A 21,555-nucleotide genomic window follows, 5' to 3' on the forward strand; every position below is an offset into this window, starting at 1 on the left:
TTCTTGAATTTAAATTAATTTAAAATAAAATATATTTACAAATTTGTTATTAAACTTAAATTGTGTGTTTTTTTAAAAGTAATAAAGCATTCTTTAAAATTGTTTTTATTTTTTATTAAATTATATATTAAAAAGGCTTTAAAAGCCTGTTTAAAAATTAACGTAAAAAAATTAAAATAAAATATTTATTAAAAAAAATATATATAGGAACTAAAAGCACCAAATTATATAAAAAATAGAAATTTAAAATAAATAAATCGTTGTAGCGTTTTTATGTTTTTTTTTTAATAAAAATGGAAGAAATGTTATTTTTAACTTAAAAAAATAAAATATTTTATATTATTTGTCTTTTTTTTATACAATTTTTTTGTTTAAATTTAAATAAAAAATATTGCAAATTAATTACAGCTTAAGTCACAGTTTTTTTTTTGTTTTTTATTTATAAGATTTTTACTAATTATTTTGTTTTGTTTTTAAACTAGTGGTAAATATAATACAAAAAAAGATTTCACTAACTTTTTGTTATAAGTGAAAGTAAATACTTTAAATTGCGTTTTATAAGTGTGAAAAATTCACCAGAATCGTGAAATTTTTAATAAAAAAACGAATAAATAAAATTCCATGATTTATTTGTTTATTCGAATATAAAACGGGAGAATCAAGGAAATTCGTTTCCGGATTCGCTTTAAAAACGACAAAGATTCTTGAATTTGGTCTACCGAATAGCATAATAAATCGCTGTTAAATATAGTTAACATTTTCTGTTATGCTAACAGCATTATGTTAAATATTTTTAGAACAGAAAATTTACAAATTTAGGTTTAAAAAATCTTTATAAATTCTAAGCCAACATTCAAAATATGCAATTCAACCCAGAATTTAAACCAAATTCTGCTATTTTATACAGTTTGTAATAGTTTTTAACACTTTTAACTTACATTTCCTTTGTTTCTCTTGTTTATTTGGGGAAACTTTCCAGTTTAAGTCCTTATAACAGCTGGTGTTACATTCAAAGGCGGCTGCAATGCCATAAACGTTTCCATATTCAAAGAATTTTTACTAAAATTGGAAGCTGCTGCTGCTCCCACAGCTGCCTGCACATCATGAGCTTTCAAATGTTTCTTTCGATAACGCCTCAATTTCTTGCGGGTCATATACAAATTTTGATTGAACTCTTTGAAAGTGTGAGAACCTCTAAAATGTTCTTTATCCGCTTGAGTTAGCTGATCATCTGTTTCAGGGTGTTGTGGCAAAGGCAGATGATGTGTTGCTGATGTATGGTGATGATGATGAGGATGATGCTGGTGTGTAGCTCCCGGGGGTAAAGGTAAATCATAACCATTGTTATCGTGGTGCGGAGGTGGTGGCGGCGGGAATAATAATGGGTTATTAGCCCAATCCCGCCATAAATTTCAATCTTGCACCGAGCCATTTTGTTGCGACGAAGCGGAGGGTGTGGAGGAATTGTTCATTAAATCCGAGTGACGGCGTTCTTCACGACTCAGCGAGAATTCATCATCCATATTGGAGGATTGTTTGGAGCGATCCGATTTACAGTCCTCATCCAAGCCCATAGAGTGATGCATGGCGGCGGCTGCTGCGGCTGCATGTTGTCTTTCCGAGGGTGGCAATAAGTTTAACATGCTCAAGGGTAAGCCGGGAAAACCGCCTGGAAAGTCGGGATAAAAGCCTTGGGGATTAAAGGGATTGAACAGATTATTAGGTCCGCCTAATAAATCCGGTTCTGAGCTTGAGGGTCTGGGTCCTGGGCCGGCATGAGGCCCTCCCAAATCCATATCGTTGGGTTGATGTTGTGAGGCATTGCGTTGTGCCTCCTTGCGTGCCTCTCTTTGCTCTTTCGATTCACCCGAGTTTTTACCCGAACTAGAGCTTATGCCCATTTGCAGCATCTCCAAAGGAGGGCCACTTATGCAATCTTTGCGCAATTGCTCCAGTTTCAAAGATTTGCCATACTTGCCGCGCACATACATTAACAACGAGTTGTAGGGTATGCCAAAGATGCGTGATGCCTGTGAGGTGGTCATTTTCTTATTCCACACATGCTGTAAGGCCTCTGTTAGTTCGGCATTTGTCCAGGAACGTGGTGGTCCACCTCTGGGTGCAGAATGTTGACCTTTTGGTCTAGGCACTAAAAATAGATAAAAGAAAACAAAAAACCAAAAAGTTAATAAAAGATTATCTTTTATAAAGTTAATGTTTTAATTTTTTTTTTTGTAGCTTTAAACTTAAAAGAAAGAATAAAAAATCTTAATAAACTTCATCACCCACACCCTGCCAACTGTTTGTTTTTTTTTAAACTTATATGAAGAAACAATAATATAAAAACAACAAATACAGCAATAACATAACATTATCATTGATCACACTGTGGTGGTTCCATATGCAAATTATGCACCACATATTCGTACCTCAACAACTGCAACAAAACAAAAAGAAAAACAAGCAAAGTCTTTTGTTTGGCAACAATTGTTTGCAACGGCAACAGCAACCAACTAAAAAAAATTTGTTCCTTTCAACTTCAATAAAATTTTGTTTTCGTACCGAAGATCTCAATTGAGAGTAGTATGTGTTTAAAAAGTTTATAAGATGTTATCGCCACACAGCAAAAACAACAACAGCAACAATAAAACAATCTTATTGCCACAGGTTGTTGCCAAAACCAAAAATAACAACAATATGTGATCTTTTGCCAGGCAAACTATTGGTTATGTGCAAAAGTATCTAGCAAATTGGGAAAAAATTAAGATATAAATATAAGGAGTTGGCCAACAAAACTAACAGTTTCAAGTACACTCAAAATTAAGAAGCACAATCATGATCATTTGGAAAAACTTAACTTTTCCCTTTAACAATTCTCTAAACCCAATGGTGGCACTCATAGTTAACAGGGGCCGAAAGCGATCGACGATTCGGATGTATACAATACGAATGAAAGTGAAACTCGTTTAAATTATCCAAAGAGAAATAAATTGGAGATCAGGGGCAGAATGCGATCGACGATTCTGATGTATAATATACGAATGAAAGAGAAACTCTATAAAATTATCAAAATAGAAACAATTTGGTGAAGGTGCATTAGAAACGTTATAAGGGGCCAAATGCGATAGAATATTCACATGTATATAACAAGAACGAAAGTGAAACTCGTTAAAATTAACTAAAGGAAACCCAATTGGGTATAATGCATCAAAAACATAATCAGAGGTGTTAAGCAATCTATACACATGTATAAAATAGTAAAGTTACTGAGTGACTGACTGATAAACACCTCTTCCTATATATATCTAATAATAACGGATTTTGAGAAATTCCAAGGTTTAAGAGGGTAAAAACGGGTAAATTCCGTAACCTTATATATTCTAAACTACTATAGATACAAACTAAATTTAAAATGCATATTCATCTACTTAAAAAATTAGCAGATAGGTGTTTGGTACTTTTTTGAAATTTGATCCTTTTTTTTGGTAATTTTTTGCTACCCCAATAAACATAAAATAAATTTCAAATCACAGTCTTTAGTTAATAAAACATCACAAATATTGGTTTGGTACTTTTTGGAAATTTGAACCTTTTAGGGGATGAAACGGGTAAAAACATAATTTTAGTACTTTTTTCTACCCCATGTAGCGTTTAAACCAATAAACCTAGAAATAAATTTCAAATCGCAGTCATTATCTTTTTAAAAAATAACAAATATAGATTTTGTACTTTTTGGAAAATTTAACCTTTTAGGGAATAAAATGGATAAACACTGCATTTTGGTACTTTTTTGCTACCCCTGTATCTCTTAAGCCAATAAACATACAAATAAATATCAAATCGCAGTGTAAATTTATTAAAAAATAACAAATACAGATGTGATACTTTTAGGGGATTAAACGGGTAAAAACATCATTTTAGTACGTTTTTCTACCCCATGCAGCTTTTAAACCAATAAACCTAGAAATAAATTTCAAATCGCAGTCTCTATCTTTTTAAAAAACAACAAATATAGATTTTGTACTTTTTGGAAAATTTAACCTTTTAGGGAATAAAATGGGTAAACACTGCATTTTGGTACTTTTTTGCTACCATCTGTATCTCTTAAACCAATAAACATACAAATAAATATCAAATTGCAGTGTAAACTTATTAAAAAATAACAAATACAGATGTGGTACTTTTAGGGGATTAAACGGGTAAAAACTGAATTTTGGTACTTTTTTGCTAGCCCATGTTTCTTTTAAAATTTAAATCAATAAACAAAGAAATACATTTTAAATCGCAGTCTTTACTTAATAAAAATTCACAAAAAAAGATTTGGTACTTTTTTTCCAAAAATAAAATTTTATATATTTTTGGTACTTTTTTCATAAAATATGTTTTTCTATAAATTGACATAGACGATAGTTACGATACTGAAATTTATTTAAATAAACAAGTAAGAGAGCTATATTCGGCTATGCTGAATATTATATACCCTTCACCAAATTATACTTCAAAATAAAAATTTTAAATAGTTTTAGGTAAACTAAATTTATTAATTTTTTGGAAATTTGTTTTTTCGAATTGTTATTTTAATTTTTTTTTTTAAATTTAAAATTTTTTTTAAATTTAAAATTTTTTTAAATTTAAATTTTTTTTTAAATTTTAAAAAAAAGTTTTGTTGTTTTATAATTTTTTTTAATGAAAAAAAAAATTCGGGTTAAAAAATATTTTCTCCGATTTTGTTGCAAAGGTCATTAGATATCCATATGACTTAGTAATCCAGATATAGGTCAAAAATCGAGGTTGTCCTGGTTTTTTGCTCATATCTCTACCACTTGTGGACCTATTTTGCTGATTTTAAATAGGAAACTTATCGAAAGCATGTCTGACAGAATTATTGAAGATTTGGATACCGAACATATCTGGGGTCTTCAGAAAATTGATTTCAACAAACAGACGGACAGACAGACGGACATGGCTTAATCGACTCCGCTATCTATAAGAATCCAGAATATATATACTTTATGGGGTCGGAAAATTATATTGTGGAAATTACAAACGGAATGTCAAACTTATATACCCTTCTCACGAAGGTGAAGGGTAGAAAAATTGTATCATTTCAATGGGATCAAAAAAGTACCAAAAAGGGTTTAAAACGGGAAAACACATTTTAATCGAAATTATCAAGTCAATTTTGATAAAATTTTAAAAATTTGGTTTTTGCAGTCATACAAATATTAACAGTTTGATACTTTTTAAAATATTGTTACGTTTTATCCTTTCCAAAACGTTGGTTTATTTCCTTTAAATAAACCGGATACTTTTGATTGCAAATAAAAGCCGTTTAGTAGTTTAAAAATTGTAACAACTCTTTATTTATTTAAAATGTACAACAACCACTGAATTAAATAGTCACTCAGTGTTTTTTATACACGTTTATAAATTCGCAGAAATAAAGACACACTTTATAATGTACACGAATTCAATTGAAAAACACAGCACACTTTAAGGCACTCAGTTGAGGCACTCACTCACGACTGCAACCTCTGCCACTATTTATAACACTGCCATCTGCACTCTAGATTGTTCTTTAACTGTCAAAATTCGAATATTCTAGATCTTACTAATACATACGCCATCTGTGGTGTACATTCTACAATGTTCTTTAACTGAATATTCGAATTCGAATACAGCGTTGCCAACTTACGATCAAATCAACTGAAAGCTTTTATTTAATAATGCCCACAGATATGTTACAGTTTGCTATTACAGCACTTTTATTTGAAAGCATAATGCTACTTTTAAATCAGCTCTTAAAATCGTTATATTTGAATTCAAGTACAATTTCGTAACAATATGAATACAGATTTAAATCGTTGTAGATATAACTATATAACAAAAAAAGTCGCCAAAATTAAGAATTTTGAAAATTCAAAAGTGAAAAGAAAAATTGGTACTTTTTCTCCTAATGGTACTTTTGTTAGTATTTAAAATTATTAAACTTATTGAAACAATAGTTAGCAGATGCTCATTAGATTGAAGCTAGAATCCCATAGGGAGAACTAATGCTAATTTTTCGTTCTTTTAAATGGAGTATTCTAAAAATCCAAACTTGAGAGTGTTCAAGAGTGAAATGTGAAATTGGTACTTTTTCTCCTAATGGTACTTTTGTTAATATTTTAAATTATTAAACTTATCGACATAAAAGTTAGCTAGTGAGTTGAACTAATGGTACTTTTTAGTTCTTCTAATGGTACTTTTAGAATTTTATGAATACAAAAGGGGTAATTATTGGTACTTTTTCTTTACTCTTCTTTACAGTCTAAAAAGGAAGATCAAAACAAGGGTAGATAATCACAGGCAAATATTTTTACACTTTCGATGGCAAAAGCACATGTAAAATCAATTGTTTTTTAAAATCGTTTCATAGTTTTACTACGATTGGGTAGCGAACCGGAATTGCTAGTAATACATTAACTTATGTGACAAGATCTGTTCGAGCCGATCACTGCTCTAAACATTTGTTTCTACTACACTCATGAAAAATCATCCGTGAAATTTACCAGTTACTATAACAAACAAGAATTTATATTTTTTTTCATTTTCAATTTATAACATAAATGCATAAATTCTTTGACCTTTATAATGTTTGTCGATTTTTTCCATCAGATAGAGGTCAACACGTTTTTTGAGTAACTATAGTAGTTGTAATACATTATAGAAATATTTTTTGTCATGCAAAGTTTTTGTATTTTTTTTTTTCATTTAATAATTTCTAAGAAAATTTACTTTTCTATATGAATAATATAAAAAAATAAAGCAATTGTTTATATGTTTATAGCTAAGCATACAAGTCTGTCTGTCTGTCAATACGTTACCAAACAAAACAAAACAAAACGTTATTGGTAACAATAATAAACAGAAAATCAAGTATTTAGTATTTAAACATAGTAGATACCAATGTTGAAATAGCTTTTGCCAGCAAATCAAAAAAAAAAATTGTATTTGTAGCAAATCTTAAATCACGTTTAAAATGTGAACAAATCAGTTAATCACACCCACACAATTTTAAATACTACGAGTACTTACAACCATACATTCATACTATTTATATAACTAAATTTATATAAAAAAAATTATATAGAGTAGTTGTTATTTTGGGGGGAATTCAGGGGGGTTTAGAGTCTCCCTGAAATAAATATAGTTTATATACCTTTACAGCCTTACTCTAAGGAGTTGTAAATAGTTAAATAAAGATTCTTATCTGAGCAGAATTTTTTTTCGTTTACCTTATGTTTGGTGGTATTTTTTGGCAAATAGTTTTTTTTATTTATTTTCTGTTTTGTTTTAGAGGTTTAGCAAAAGCGAAAAAATCTAAAGATTTTATAGTCAGATTAAGTTTCTTTTTTCAGCTAACAGCATATAAATGCTGTTTATGGCTGTTGGTTTGGAGACATTAGAGAGTCAAAAGAAGACAATTTTTGGCAAATGCAGCAATACAATTTTGAGGAATTTAAATTATGATTTAATACCTACTGTTAGAGAGAAATTATTGGAGGAAGCAGAATAAAACAAAAGTTAAAAACAGTGGTCGGCACTGATAGTCACCATCGACTATTCAGATGTAGTTGTGAGAAAGTACCAAAAAGTGCTAAAAACGTGAAAAACTCATTCGAAATTATCAAGAAAATGTTGATAAAATTTTAAAAATTGGTTATTGCAGTCATAGAAAAATTAAATAACAGGGAAATTGGTACTTTTTCACCTAATGGTACTTTTTTAATATTATAAATTATTAAACTTATTGACATAAAAGTTAGCTGGTGTGCATCAGAGTGGAGTTACAATCAAACATAGGATGGACTAGTGGTACTTTTTCATTCTTCTAATGGTACATTTTGAATTTGTTATAATAATGAAAAATGGAAAATCTTTTTTGATGAAAACGCGATTTTTGGTGAAAACGGTAATCTAGCAACACCGTTACATAATGACAACGGTTTTTTATGCTATTTTTTGAAAACGTATTTTGAATGAAAACGGGGTTTTTAACGAAAAACTTAAAAACAATTTAATAAAAGCCATGTTTTGATGGAAATGTTTTTTGAAAGGTTGATTAAAATCTATTAAATACGATTTATGGCGAAAATAATTTTTTAATGAAAAAAGAAAAAAAACATCTTTTGGTAAAAACGTGAAAACTCAATTTAATGGGAAAACGATTTTTTAGCCCTTTATTAATTTTTTTTGACGAAAACGTTTTTTTTAGGAAAATGCTTATTTAACGGTTTTTTGTGAAAACGATTTTTAATGAAAAAACGTTTTTGGAAGATAAGTTGGAAGAATTTTTTAATGAAAAAAGAAAAAAAAACATCTTTTGGTAAAAACGTTTATTTTCTAATAAAAACGTTTTTTTTGTGAAAACTCAATTTAATGGGAAAACGATTTTTTAGCCCTTTATTAATTTTTTTTTGACGAAAACGTTTTTTTAGGAAAATGCTTATTTAACGGTTTTTTGTGAAAACGATTTTTAATGAAAAAACGTTTTTGGAAGATAAGTTGCGATTGAGAAAAACTTATGGTGAAAAACTTTTTTTTTTTATGATTTTTGGTGAAAACGTTTATTAATGAAAAATCGTTTTTGGAAGAAACTGGGTTGCGATTGAAAAACGTATTTTTAATGAAAAAACGTTTTTTGCGAAAACATTAGTTTTTAATAAAAAACGTTTTTGTAATGGTTTTCAATTGAAAATACCCTTTTTATGAAACAAATTTTTGGTGGAAACGTTTGGAAACTTTATTTATTAAAATTCTATTTTTGAACGTTTCTTTTTTGTGAAAACGTTACTTTATAAAAGAAAAACGTTTTTGATGGAACGAGTTTTAAAGAGAATGCAGGTTTTAGTAATGGTTTCCAATAGAAAATTTTAATTCAAATTTTAATATTTTAACGAAAACTGTTTTTTGGATGAAACGATTTGTTAAAGGGAAAAAATTTTAAATGAAAACGTGTTTTAAATGGGAAACGTTATTTATTAAAAATTTGCTTTTTAAATGTTTTTTTGTGAAAACGATATTTTGTAAAAGGTAACCGTTTTTTATGACGATTTTTGGTGAAACCGCCTTTTAATGAAAAATTGTTTTTGAAAGAAAACGTATTGCGACTGAAATACGTTTTACGGTGAAGTGTTTTTTTAATAAAACAAAAAAAAACGTTTTTAGTTGAAAATTTTTTTTTAATAAAAAACGTTTTTGATGAAAACGTTTTAAATGAGAAAATGCTGAATATTTAACTGATTTTTGGTGAAAACGATTTTTAAAAAGAAAAACGTTTTTCATAAAGGTATTTGGTAAAACATCGTTTTTGGAAGAACGCTTTGCGATGAAAAACGTTTTACGGTGAATTTTTGTTACAAATACGTTATTTATTGAAATCGTGTTTTTAAACGTTTCTTAGTGAAAACGTAATTTTTTTAAAAAAGAAAAACGTTTTTTATAACGGTTTTTGGTGAACACGATTTTTAATGCAAAATAGTTTTTGGAAGAAAACTCGTTGCAATTGATAAACGTTTTACGGTGAAAAAGAAAAAACTGTTTTTGCTGAAAATATTTTTTTTTAAATAAAAAACGTTTTTGTTGAAATCGTTTTTTAATGTGAAAACGATTTATTTTGCTTTTTTTTACATGTAACACATTTTTTTGAAGAAACTGGAATATTTCACCGATTTTTGGTGGAAACGATTTTTAAATGGGAAACGTTATGTATTGAAAATGTGTTTTGAAATGTTTTTTTGCTGAAAACTTTTTAAAAGAAAAACGTTTTTATACCGGTATTTAATGAAAAATCGTTATTGGAAGAAACGCGTTGCGATTGAACATTTTTTTTTTAATAAAATGCAGAATATTTAATTGATTTTTGGTGGAAACGATTTTTTAAATGTGTGTTTTTAAACGTTTCTTGGTGAAAACGTTACTTTTTAAAAGACAAACGTTTTTTTTTTGTTAAAAGGACTATTTAAAGAAATATTGTTTAAAGTTTTTAAATACTTTTAACTTGTTAAGTAGGAAAAAGTATTTAAACACTATGAGCACACCTTAAATGAAAAGGATACATGTATTTTATCTCTTGTTTAAAACTCATTAAAAGGTCATGTGAGAAAACTCTTTAAAAAACATAACTATGTATATCATGAGAAAACCTGTCAATCATTAGGAAAAATAAAATAAACCCTTTTTGAAAAACAAACATTTAACACATGTTTAAAAACCCAGTTAATTACAGTTAATAATTCAAACAAAGATTTTTGTTTGAAAAGCTGTCAATCATTTTTGTTTGAAAGATTTAAACAAAATTTTATATAAAAACCTTTTTATACACATGATAATTGTTACATATAGGAATCAGAAATTGAGGTGAGATCTACATATCTAAAAATTTATTGAAATTGAAATCCATTAACTTTTTTTTTGTTTTTTTCAATTTGAGGTTTGTAATAAAAAATATAAAGTAAAATCTATATGAGTAATAAGAGTAGAGACAAAGCTAAACGCTGGAGAAAAAAAAACAAGTGTTTCTTTTTCTTGACTACTTTTTTACAAATGTGTCGCTTTGTATATAGTCTAGATTGAAGGACGGACTTTAATGGTGGAAAAGAAAAAAATTGAATTTAAATGTTGGATTTTTTTTTCCAATTTGTTGCATAGAAATAAAACTATTGATATGCATAGGTGCACATGTTCAATGAGCAAATACAGGAAAACCACAAAATTGAATTTACCGCCTCACATGATTTGATGCATTGATTTTTACAAGTTGCAGTTATTATTACACAAAGACTGTTAAATGGCTGGCTCTGGCAATTGTACACAAATGGAAATAAAAGCTAGATAATAAAAAATATATCTCATTGACATGTAAGTGTAAAATTTATTTAGCAAATGAACTTATGAAGAAACAAATTTGCTCTTATAAGCTACACTGAAAGAAAAGTCTAACACTTGATATCAAAGAGAACTGTAACTTTTTATTATTTAAATTTTATGTTATTTTTTTTTTTATTTAGCATTTAAAATAATAATTTCTTTTCTTTTATTTTAAACTTATTTCTATTTTAAAAAAAAATGTAAATTGGAAATTTACTTACAGTACTTACTTTTCTTTTTGAGAAAGGGCGGCGCATCACCTGGCATACCTCTAGGATCTGACATTTCCATCAAAGGATTATATAGTTTGCCAGGATCTATGCCAGGTGGAAATAAGCCCAATGGTGAGTCTAAGCCAAACACTATAAATAAATAACAAGAAAAAGCAATTAATATAACGAACATTTAAAAAAGTTAAATATGTATTTAAGAGATTAAATTGGAAAAAACAACAAACACTTTCCTGGTTAAAGAGGAGTAAAGGGGGAAGGGGATAAAGGGTTCTAATAAATAGATCACTAAAAAATACAAGTTACCAGTCCTGGCTAAATGTTGAGATTTTGCTTTAATTACAAAATAGTAAAAATTCCGTGAATTTATCCAAATAATATTTATAACTGGGAAGAAAGCTCGTTGTTAAATAACAAAAACTTACTAAAAATAAGTAATTTTTATCAAAGTTAGTAAAATTTTAAGCATTTTAAATAAAAATTGAGGTGTGGTTAGTTTTTCTATTCAGAGGTGAATAATTTTTCTTAGTGGTGAATTTGTAAATTTCCATAAAATGTTAAATTAAATAAAAAATAAAGTTAATTGAACATAATTAACTTCAATACCTATAAAAAAATAGGTGTGGTGAATTTTTATCTATGGAGGTGAATAATTTTTATTAGTGGTGAATTTGTAAATTTCCATATAATCTTAAATTAAATAAAAATTCAAGTTAATTGCACATAATTCTAACTATTTCAAACAAAAATTGAAGTGTGGTGAATTTTTATCTATAAAGAATAATTTTTAATAGTGGTGAATTTTTAAATTTCTAAAAAATGGTAAATTAAATAAAAATTAATGTCTATTGAATATATTTTTAAATTTGTTTGAATAAAATTTTTTTTTGGAAATTCACCACACTAAATATTTGTATGAAAATTAGAGAAGAATTGCGCCAGTTATTGAATACATTAAGTTTTGTAAGAGTTTAACCATTGTAAACAAAAAATTTGGTGTGGTGAGTTTTTCTATTTAGAGGTGAGTAATATTTGTTAGTGGTGAATTTGTAAATTTCCGTAAAATGTTAAATTAAATAAAAATTCAAGTTAATTGAACATAATTTTAATTATTTTAAACAAAAATTTAAGTGTGGTGAATTTTTATCTATAGAGGTGTATCATGTTTAATAGTGGTGAATTTTTAAATTTCTAAAAAATGGTAAATTAAATGAAAAAATCCTTATAATTGAGCAAAATTTTAAAATATTTTGAATAAAATTTAATTTTTGGAATTCACCACACTTAATATTTGTACGCAAATCGGGTTTGAAGCGCAAAAAATTATGCCACTTAATGAATTCATTAAATTTTGTAATAGTTTAATCATTCTGGTGAGTTTTTCTATTTAGAGGTGAATAATATTTGTTAGTGGTGAATTTTGAAATTTCTATAAAATCTATATAATTAAACAAAAAATCAAAATTAATCCAATAATATTCACAAAAGAACTAAAAAAACTCATTAATTTCCACTGCTAGGGTATATTATTAAAAATTATTGCTAAACTGCAGTCATGCATTTTCTGCTGTACAGATTCTTATCAATAGCTTCTATTTTAATTTGAACATATCTAGTAGCGTGTGCTGCTATTGTTTCATATCCATACATTTTATGCTTTCAAACAAGAAACAATAGCTGTTATTATTCTATTAAGATTTTATGCTTGAAGTGTTCTGCGAATTTTTTTTTTGTCACAAAACTCCACACTAGCAGCTAAAAAAAAACCTCTCCAACCCCACTCCACCGGAAACAATAGAAACAAATAAAAACGTAATTTCAACAGAAATTTTCTATATGCTAAGGATGTGTAACTAACAATACAACGAAATCATTGCATAAGTGGTAGAAAACTTAACATATATCTTAAAACATACTAAGATGTTGCTGCTCAATAGAATCCTTGAAATTCAAGAAAGACAGCAAAAAAAAAACTTGATAAAAAGAAATAAAGAAACCAGCATATGACAACGCATATAATATTGACATTAAGCAAGCTAAGATAAAGGATGTAAGTCATGGTATGGTAAGAAGGAGCGGGGTGAGCGTTTGGATTTTGTGATGAATATGATGAGTTAAACAAAAGCCAGGAAAGCTGCCTTAAGATTTCATAAACAACAAATGATTTGAATACAGTCATTCACTCAGCTAGTCTCCTTTCAAGAGATGTGCATATGTAGCTACAAAATACTACATGTCACATTTTATTATGAAGACAATAATTTTGTTAAAAAGGAATAGATTTTCTGTGTTTTTTTTTGTCGCTCTTATTAAATCATTATGATGATTTTGACTTTAATTTGTTGGCATTAAGCATTGAATATGATTTAAATATATGCCGCCTTTGGTTTGAAGAAAGAAACAAAAAAAAACACATATAAAAATGATTTCCTTTTTTTATAGATTTTGGCATATAAACTCTTAACTTCCGTGCTAAGGATTTCTTGGCGTTTTTTTTCGCGTGGCGAAACAATTTAAACTAACTCATACTAAAGAAGTTAAAGCGCTACTTTAGGTATAAAACAGCAGCAACAAAGTTTGATTGCTGCATTTAGGACACCATAAAGTGTATATATAGCCATATCCATTTGTCCGTATGTATGTTGAAATCAACTTTCCGTAGCCCACAAATAACTTATATACATGATTCATACCTCAATATATCCGCTATGGTCGTGGTTCAGTTACTATTTAAAATCGAGAAAATCGGTCCACAAATGGCTGAGCTATAAGCAAAAAACCAAGACTACCTCGATTTTTGAACTATTTTTGATATATATCTGGATTGCTAAGCAATATAGACAATATGGATATCTAATGATAGATATTTAAAAGACCTTTCCAATGACGTAAATAACGACATAATAATTCGGATCTACAATGGGTCAAAATCGAAAAAAAATATTTTTTAAACCGAATTTTTTCCCCAAAATTTTTTTTTAAATTTAAAAGCAATAAAATTTCACTAACTAATATTTTCGGGTATACTTTGGTGAAGGGTATATAAAATTCAGCACAGCCAAATATAATTCCCTTACTTGTTTTTTTCTCATATGTCTAAAAATTTGTCTTCCTTGACTTTAGGTTATTTATGCAGTAGTTAGTGGGAAATTTATATTTTTTTATTGCTCCAAACACACATTCTTTCTACATATATAAAAATATAAATTCATTTTTGTCGCATTACCTTCATAATTCCTTTGCCAGTCTTTAATTTATTTTATATATCCTGCATAAATATAGTATGTAAGGATTTTTTTCGCGAAATCTACATGCATGTCCTCCTTGCACCCAATATAAGGAAATCTTTGATTCTTTTTTTTTGTACTCTGCTCCTTAAGTAAACGGATATTATTAATACGTACGTACAGTTTGAAGTTATATGTATGTGGTGGAAAAAAGTAGAAAAAAAAATTGGAAGTCTTTACGAAGAAGTCACTAACTGTCTGTTTTGGTGGGGTTTTGTTTGTTATTTTTTTATTTATTTAAAAAAAAACAAACTGAAATCGTGGTTGTAGAAAAAGTTTATTGAGTCAGAAATATTGTATAAATGCTGAATTATTTGTCAATGTAGGTTTAAAGTTAAACCAAATAAATAAAGAAAATATAAACATGTTTAAAAACTTTTTTAAAGCAAGTAAAATTTCTTAAAATAGGACATAAATTATAGGAAAAGGTAGCTTTACACGACTAAAACGGAATTGTTTTCTAAATTAACTCACTTAAAAATTGTACAAATAAAAACAAAACGCATTCAAGATCATGTCTATGAATTTATGAAACGTTCACCTCTTACGATGGAAATCAAATTCATCACTGAAATGTTTTTGTTTCATAATTTTTCATTTTCAATACTTAAAGCTCTTATTTTCAAGTTTGTTTACGTTTAATTTCGAGACAATACATGTCACCAGTCCTACCTAAATGCTGAGTTTGCATTTTGTTTTAATTACAAAATAGTAAAAATTCAGTGAATTTATCCAAATAATATTTATAACAGGGAAGAACGTTGTTAAATAACAAAATCCTACTAAAAATTACTTTGTTTATCCAATTTAGTAATAGTTTAAGCCTTTAAATAAAAATTGAGGTGTGGTGAGTTTTCTACCCAAGTGGTGAATAATTTTTATAAGTGGTGAATTTTAAAATTTTCATAAACTGTCAAATTAAATAAAAATTCAAGTTAATTGAACAGAATTTTAACCATTTTAAACAAAAATTTAAGTGTGGTGAATTTTTATCTCCAGAGGTGAATAATATTTTATAGTGGTAAATTTTTAAATTTCTAAAAAATGTTAAATTAAATGAAAATTCTCAATTATTGCAAATAATTTTAAAATTGTTTGAATGAAATTTAAGTTTGGAAATTCACCACACTTAATATTTATATCAAAACCCGGGTTTTAAATGCAAAAAACTGTGGCAGTTAATGAATTTTAACTAATATTCTAATATTTTAACTATTATACATAACATTTTTTTTTTGGTGAGTTTTTCTGTTTAGAGGTGAATAATTTTTAATAGTGGTGTATTTTGAAATTTCCAAAAACTGTTAAATTAAATGAAAAGTCCTAACTATTGAAAATAATTTAAAAATTTTTTGAATGAAATTTAATTTTGTAAATTCACCACACTGAATATTTGTATGCTAATCCGGGTTTTAAACGCAAAAAACTGTGCCAGTTAATGAATTCATTAAATTTTCTAATAGTTTAATCATTCTAAACACAAATTTTGGTGTGGTGAGTTTTTCTCTTTAGAGGTGAATAATTTTTATTAGTGGTGAATTTTGAAATTGTAATAAAATATGTAATTAAACAAAAATTCAAGTTTATTGAAAATAATTTTTAATTTTTGGAATAAAGTTGAAGTTTGGAAATTCACCACACTTAATATTTGTATCAAAACCCGGGTTTTAAACGCGGAAAACTGTGCCAGTTAATAAATTCATTAAATTTTCTAATATTTGAAGCATTCTAAACAATAATTTTGGTGTGGTTAGTTTTTCTATTTAGAGGAGAATAATTTTTGTTAGTGGTGAATTTTGAAATTTTTATAAAATATTTAATTAAGCATAAATTCAAGTTTATTCAATTTGTTTAATAAATTTCAATTTTGAAAATTCACCACACTTAATATTTTTATGCAAATTCAGTTTTTAAACGCAAAAATCTGTCATCTAATGTGGTGAGAGTTTTTTTAGAGCTGAATTTGAAATTTGTTGATAATTATATTTGGTGTGGTGAAGAATTAGAGGTGAATTTTCAAAAAATGTTAAATAAAATGAAAATTCCGGTTTTTTATTTGTTTTAATTCCGGCTCCCTTTTAAAGAGTGAGTAGTAATGTGAATTTGTCTTGCTAAAACTATTGCACATAAATCTCATCCTTGAAATAACAGGATACCTACTCTCCCTACACTTCCAGGGACTGATGGATAAATCTCTTAACAAAAAAACCAAAAAAGCTCCTTGCAAAATCATCAATAAAAATAATATAATTTGATTTAATAGACTCCCTCCTGCCTAAACCCAACTGTTGCATTTGAAGCACACGCATCAAAGGTCTTGCAACCAATGACGACGACAACACATTCCCTAATGCAATGCATCAACAAAAAAAAACATGCAAGTACAAGGGAAACTCCTTCTCATAACACATGTTGCATCCATGTGTCATAAGTAGGAAAACAAGTAAACTGAGGGGAATAATAAACAAAACAAAAATTGATGTAACTCCTAATATTTACTCATACAGTTCAAGTAAAGTAACGCAGTATAGCACAGAATCCTGACATGAAGTCGCAACAGTTATTAGCAGACAGTTGCAATTGAGGCAAAAATATACAAAGATACTTATTAAAAATATAAAAATGAAGAAAAAAAAACAAACCAACAATCCGAAAAGTAAATGTCATGTCATAATGTTAAAGAAATAAGACAAAAAGTTGCATACAAAAAAAAAAGGAAACAAGACAAACAGAGTAAACATGTTGCTTCAACATACTACATCAAAGGGTCCTTGCAAAAAAAGAAATAAGCAGAATCCTGTAGCTCTCATATGCGTTATAACGTACGTCTGTCGTTACATTTATTAAGGATTTCCGCTTGTTTTATGAACATTTAATATGTTTGTTAAAGGATAAAAAAAAAGTTTTTTTCTCCTGTGTTTTTGTTAAAGGATATTTTTTTTGTGGTTTGTCATACAAATAGAAAGTGTTTATTATTTTTTCTTACTAAAAACCTACTTAAGTACTCACTGTGCGGCGGAGTTAGCGCCAATGAAGACATACCGGGAAAGGGTAGCGGCGAGGGTGGATGTGGTGGCCCATCTTGAGGATTGTAGTGTGGTGGCAGGCTCATGGGTGAAGTAGGTGTAAATTCTTTGCTTAAACGATTCATAGACTCTTCCAAACGTTCATGAGCCGAGGGTCCTCCTGGTCCAGAGGGTACTCCGCTACCGGGGCCAAATGGAGGCATGCCTGGCATACCCATTTGTCCCAAAATACTGTTGGCATATGCACTATGTTGTTGCATTTCCCGCTGTTCTCTCTTAAAAGCCTGATCTCTTTCCCTTGAGTGCTGGTGGGAGACGGCGGCTGCTGCTGCAGCGGCAGCTAATGACAAATCCATTTGATGTTCCATATGCTGAAAGGGATTTTCACCTCTAGCAGCCGCGGCGGCTGCTGCTTCAGCGGCTGCCTGCATTTGAGCTTCTAAAACTTCGATTTTGCATTGTGCTTCCATGGCCCGTTCTCGATCTAATCTCAAGTCTCTGAGGCTGGCCGTGGAAAAAGGATTCATGCTGTTGGAGGAGGAGTTGGGTGTGGAGGAGGAGGAGGGTTTATTCAATTGACGTATATCCTTTAAGGACAATACTATGCGATTGTTGTTGTTCAATTTTGTGCTATTGTTATTGTTGGAGGAGTCTTCATTGTCGGAGGCCGAATGATGACCGCTGGTATCGTTGTCTTTCTTGGTGGTGCACAAATCCTCGGGACCATCTGAGTTCATGGACAAGGCAGATTTGCGTCTTCTATTCAGCTCATTGGTATGATGTATCAGCTGTTCTATATCTTCTTCCTCTTCCTCCTCCTCTTCGGGCTCTTCCTCACGATCTCCCTCCTCTTCTTCCAGGTCTTCTGTAGAGTTCAAAACCGCTGGTTGGGAGTTATTATGCTCAAAGTTTGAATTATTATCCAATGACTTATCATTGACAATAAGATCTTCTGGCTGCTCATGACTATCATTGCCACTATCACGTTCGCCCACTTGCTCCTCATCATCCTCCATGGGTTCGGCTAGTTCGGACTTAATCACAGTTTTCAAAGGATCTTCGCTGGGGTTTTCAATTGCTGGCGGAGGTGTATTTTCTTTGATTTCCTGTACACTAGAATCTTTACAAAGATCTTCGGGTTGCTCGTTGCAATCTTGTGGTATGGGTGTCGTAGGTTTGCTGATCATGTCATGGGTTAATTCTCCAGATCTCCTTCTGGGTCTGGCTTGTTTTCTGCGGGGCATGGGAGATGTACACAAGTCATTGTGACTTAGAGAATCATTTAACATTTCCTGATCACTTTCCAACTCATGATCCAGATCACGCTCTCTTTCCCGCTTGCGTTGCTCTTTGTCACGTCTGTATGAAGAACCAAATAATCGCGAAGGTAAAATTATTTTTGAGCCGGACGTTACCATGGAGGGGGATTCTTCATCGAAACTGGAACATCTCTCCAATTCCGAAGACAACAAAGAGGTATCGATCAGGCCAAAGTCATCGGGTGAAGCAGCTGGAGTGGGTGTGTGAGCGGGTATGGAACTTTCCACCAAACCCCGGACTTGCAATGATTCACCGGCATCTATTAAGGTGTGTAGTTTCTCCTGGGGTACACTAATCTCTCCGCGATACATAAAGTCTATGATTGCTTGCACTACCCAGCCACGAAAATCTTTGAGCACTATAACCGGATGTTTGCAAGGGGTATCGGCAAAAACGCGCTGAAAGAAGGGCGAACAGGCCGACAAGACCATTTTGTGGGCCCGTATACTAGTCTCAGCACAGACGAGTGTAACATCCACCAATGTTTTGGTCTGCAGCAAAGCATCGAAAGCATGCATCAAATGATTCTGATGATTATTCCATCTTAAGCTGTAGTGGTCAGGTATGGAGGCAGCCGGTCTGGTGGTCACATTATTGGCCAATAATGTATTGACCATACTGTTGGCGCTGAGCGAGTGTAAAGCTGTTGAACTGGTATTTTTATGGGTCATCATATTTGGTGTTGAAATGGGTGCTGTAGCCGAGGTGGTGGTAGTTAAAGCTAAAGCTTCTGATGATTCTGTTTCCAAAGCCATGGTCTTAGCCAAAGGAGTGGGTGGTGTACCAGGTGGTAAAATGGTGGCTGTGTTGTGATGATTTAATTCTTCGTATAAAGCAGTATCTGCCGTTAACGACAGTTTGCGCCTTTTAATGATTTCCTCTGATTCCTTTAACATTCAGTTAAATTTTTCAAAATATTTATATATTTTTTTGTTGTATTCCTTTTTATTTTTTTCTGAAAACCTTAGCTAGACAGTGGTATCACGTGAATGTCTCTCTATGTTTGAGTGTGTAAATGAAATTTTTGAAGGTTATTCTTACTTTTTCAAAAGATTTTATTTTGTTTGTATTTTTTGTTGTTGCTGTTGTTGTTGTCAAAAAACCAAATCACGTGGTGGCGTTTAAGAAATTTAATAAGAAGGTAAGTTAAGGATTCCTTGTATTTTGTTTTCCTTGTTTGTGCTTGTCTTACAGCCTCTGTGACGTTGTCTTTTTGTTGGTGGTAATGGTTTTTTCGTTACTTGCCACGTTTTTATTTTAAGGTTTAAAGTCCTTTACAATTGTTATTAATGTCTGCAAAAAGATAAAAAACAAAACAAAGATATTTATAGAATTATAAAAAGGAATAATAGTAAAGGAAATGTATGTAAATAAACCGGCTTTAAATATAAATTTATACATTTTCATACAAAAATATTCAAAATTTAAAACCAAAATTATGTGTTGCAAAAATTTCCAATAATAAAATATAAAAATCATTTATGTTGAAGTTTGGCAACATAGCATTCTTTTAAAATCATTTTTTTAAACAATTTTATACAGATACTGAAAAGATTGCTCCATTTAAATGCTATCTATCTTAAATTTAATTATTTTTTGTTAAAACCCAACAAAATTTCAAATTTGGCAACATAGCAATTTTTAAAATTTTGCTTATTTTTAAAGAAATTTTAAAAAAATTAAAGCTTTTTATGATGATTTTAATTATATGTTTAAAATTTCCACAGAAACTGTAAAAAATCCTAAATTTGAAATTTGGCAACCTAGCAATTTTGATTTTTTTTTCTTATTTTTAATGAAATTTGAAAAACTTTGAAGCCTTTTTTGATGATTTTAATTATGTGTTTGAAACTGTAAGAAATCCCAAATTTGAAATTTGGCAACATATCAATTTTGCTTATTTTTAAAGAATTTTTTTAGAAATGTAAAGCCTTTTGTAAGGATTTTAATTATATTTTTGATATGTCCACAGAAACTGTAAAAAATCCTAAATTTGAAATTTGGCAACATAGCAATTTTTTAAAATTTAGCTTATTTTTAAAGAAATTTTAAAAACTTTAAAGCCATTTTTGATGGTTTCAATTAAATGTTTGAAATTTCTGCAGAAACTGTAAGAAATCTTAAATTTGACAACATAGCATTTTCTTTAATTAAGCTTATCTGATATTTAAACCCATATTTTTAGCTAATATTCTTAACAGATTTTATTCTCAAACAGAAATAATCCTTTATTTTCCATATAAAAAATAATTTTAAATTTGGCAACATTGCTAAAAATCGAATGATTTCTTAATTTTGAAACTTTTAAACCAGGTTTAAATAACTTCAAGGAAACTGTTAAGCATTATATTTATTTAAATGTTAGGTTTTATGTTAAACTTGGTTTAACTGGAGTTTGGTAAACTTCTCTTCTTGCTAAACTCGCTTTTGTTTTACTGCTGCCTTTCTGCAAATATCTTTTAGTCTATTGTTTTATTAGCTTAAATTTAAAAAGATTCATAATCTTCACATCACAAAGCTTTATATTTGTTTCTCTCAAAAAAAAAAAAAAAAACACCAGCAGTAGGAGGAGTATTTTGACATATGCTATGTGATAATATGTTAATGAGTAATGTCATATATCATTTTAATGCGTATGAAGAAATCGTGTTGTGTGATTTAAGGATATGTTGGGAACAACAACAACAAAAATTCCTACGTGTCTACGTGCATATCCTTGAGGATATGTTTATAAATGTACACATACAATTTATACTTCATTGTTTTTATTTATTTTTTTTT

General features: G+C 29.3%; 1 protein-coding gene across 1 annotated transcript; it reads right to left on the reverse strand.

The window, feature by feature from the left end:
* Positions 1-1,228: 1,228 nt before the first annotated feature.
* Positions 1,229-19,700, reverse strand: lov (jim lovell). The gene is made up of 3 exons (XM_065512393.1): positions 17,438-19,700; positions 11,142-11,273; positions 1,229-2,149 (listed from the first exon to the last, which is right to left on the reverse strand). The coding sequence occupies exons 1-3, from the start codon at positions 19,668-19,670 to the stop codon at positions 1,413-1,415; spliced, it is 3,102 nt and encodes a 1,033-aa protein (XP_065368465.1). The 5' UTR covers positions 19,671-19,700; the 3' UTR covers positions 1,229-1,412.
* Between the last annotated feature and the right edge of the window lie 1,855 nt (positions 19,701-21,555).

This window comes from Calliphora vicina, chromosome 5 (assembly GCF_958450345.1).
Source record: "Calliphora vicina chromosome 5, idCalVici1.1, whole genome shotgun sequence".
Classification (NCBI taxonomy): domain Eukaryota; kingdom Metazoa; phylum Arthropoda; class Insecta; order Diptera; family Calliphoridae; genus Calliphora; species Calliphora vicina.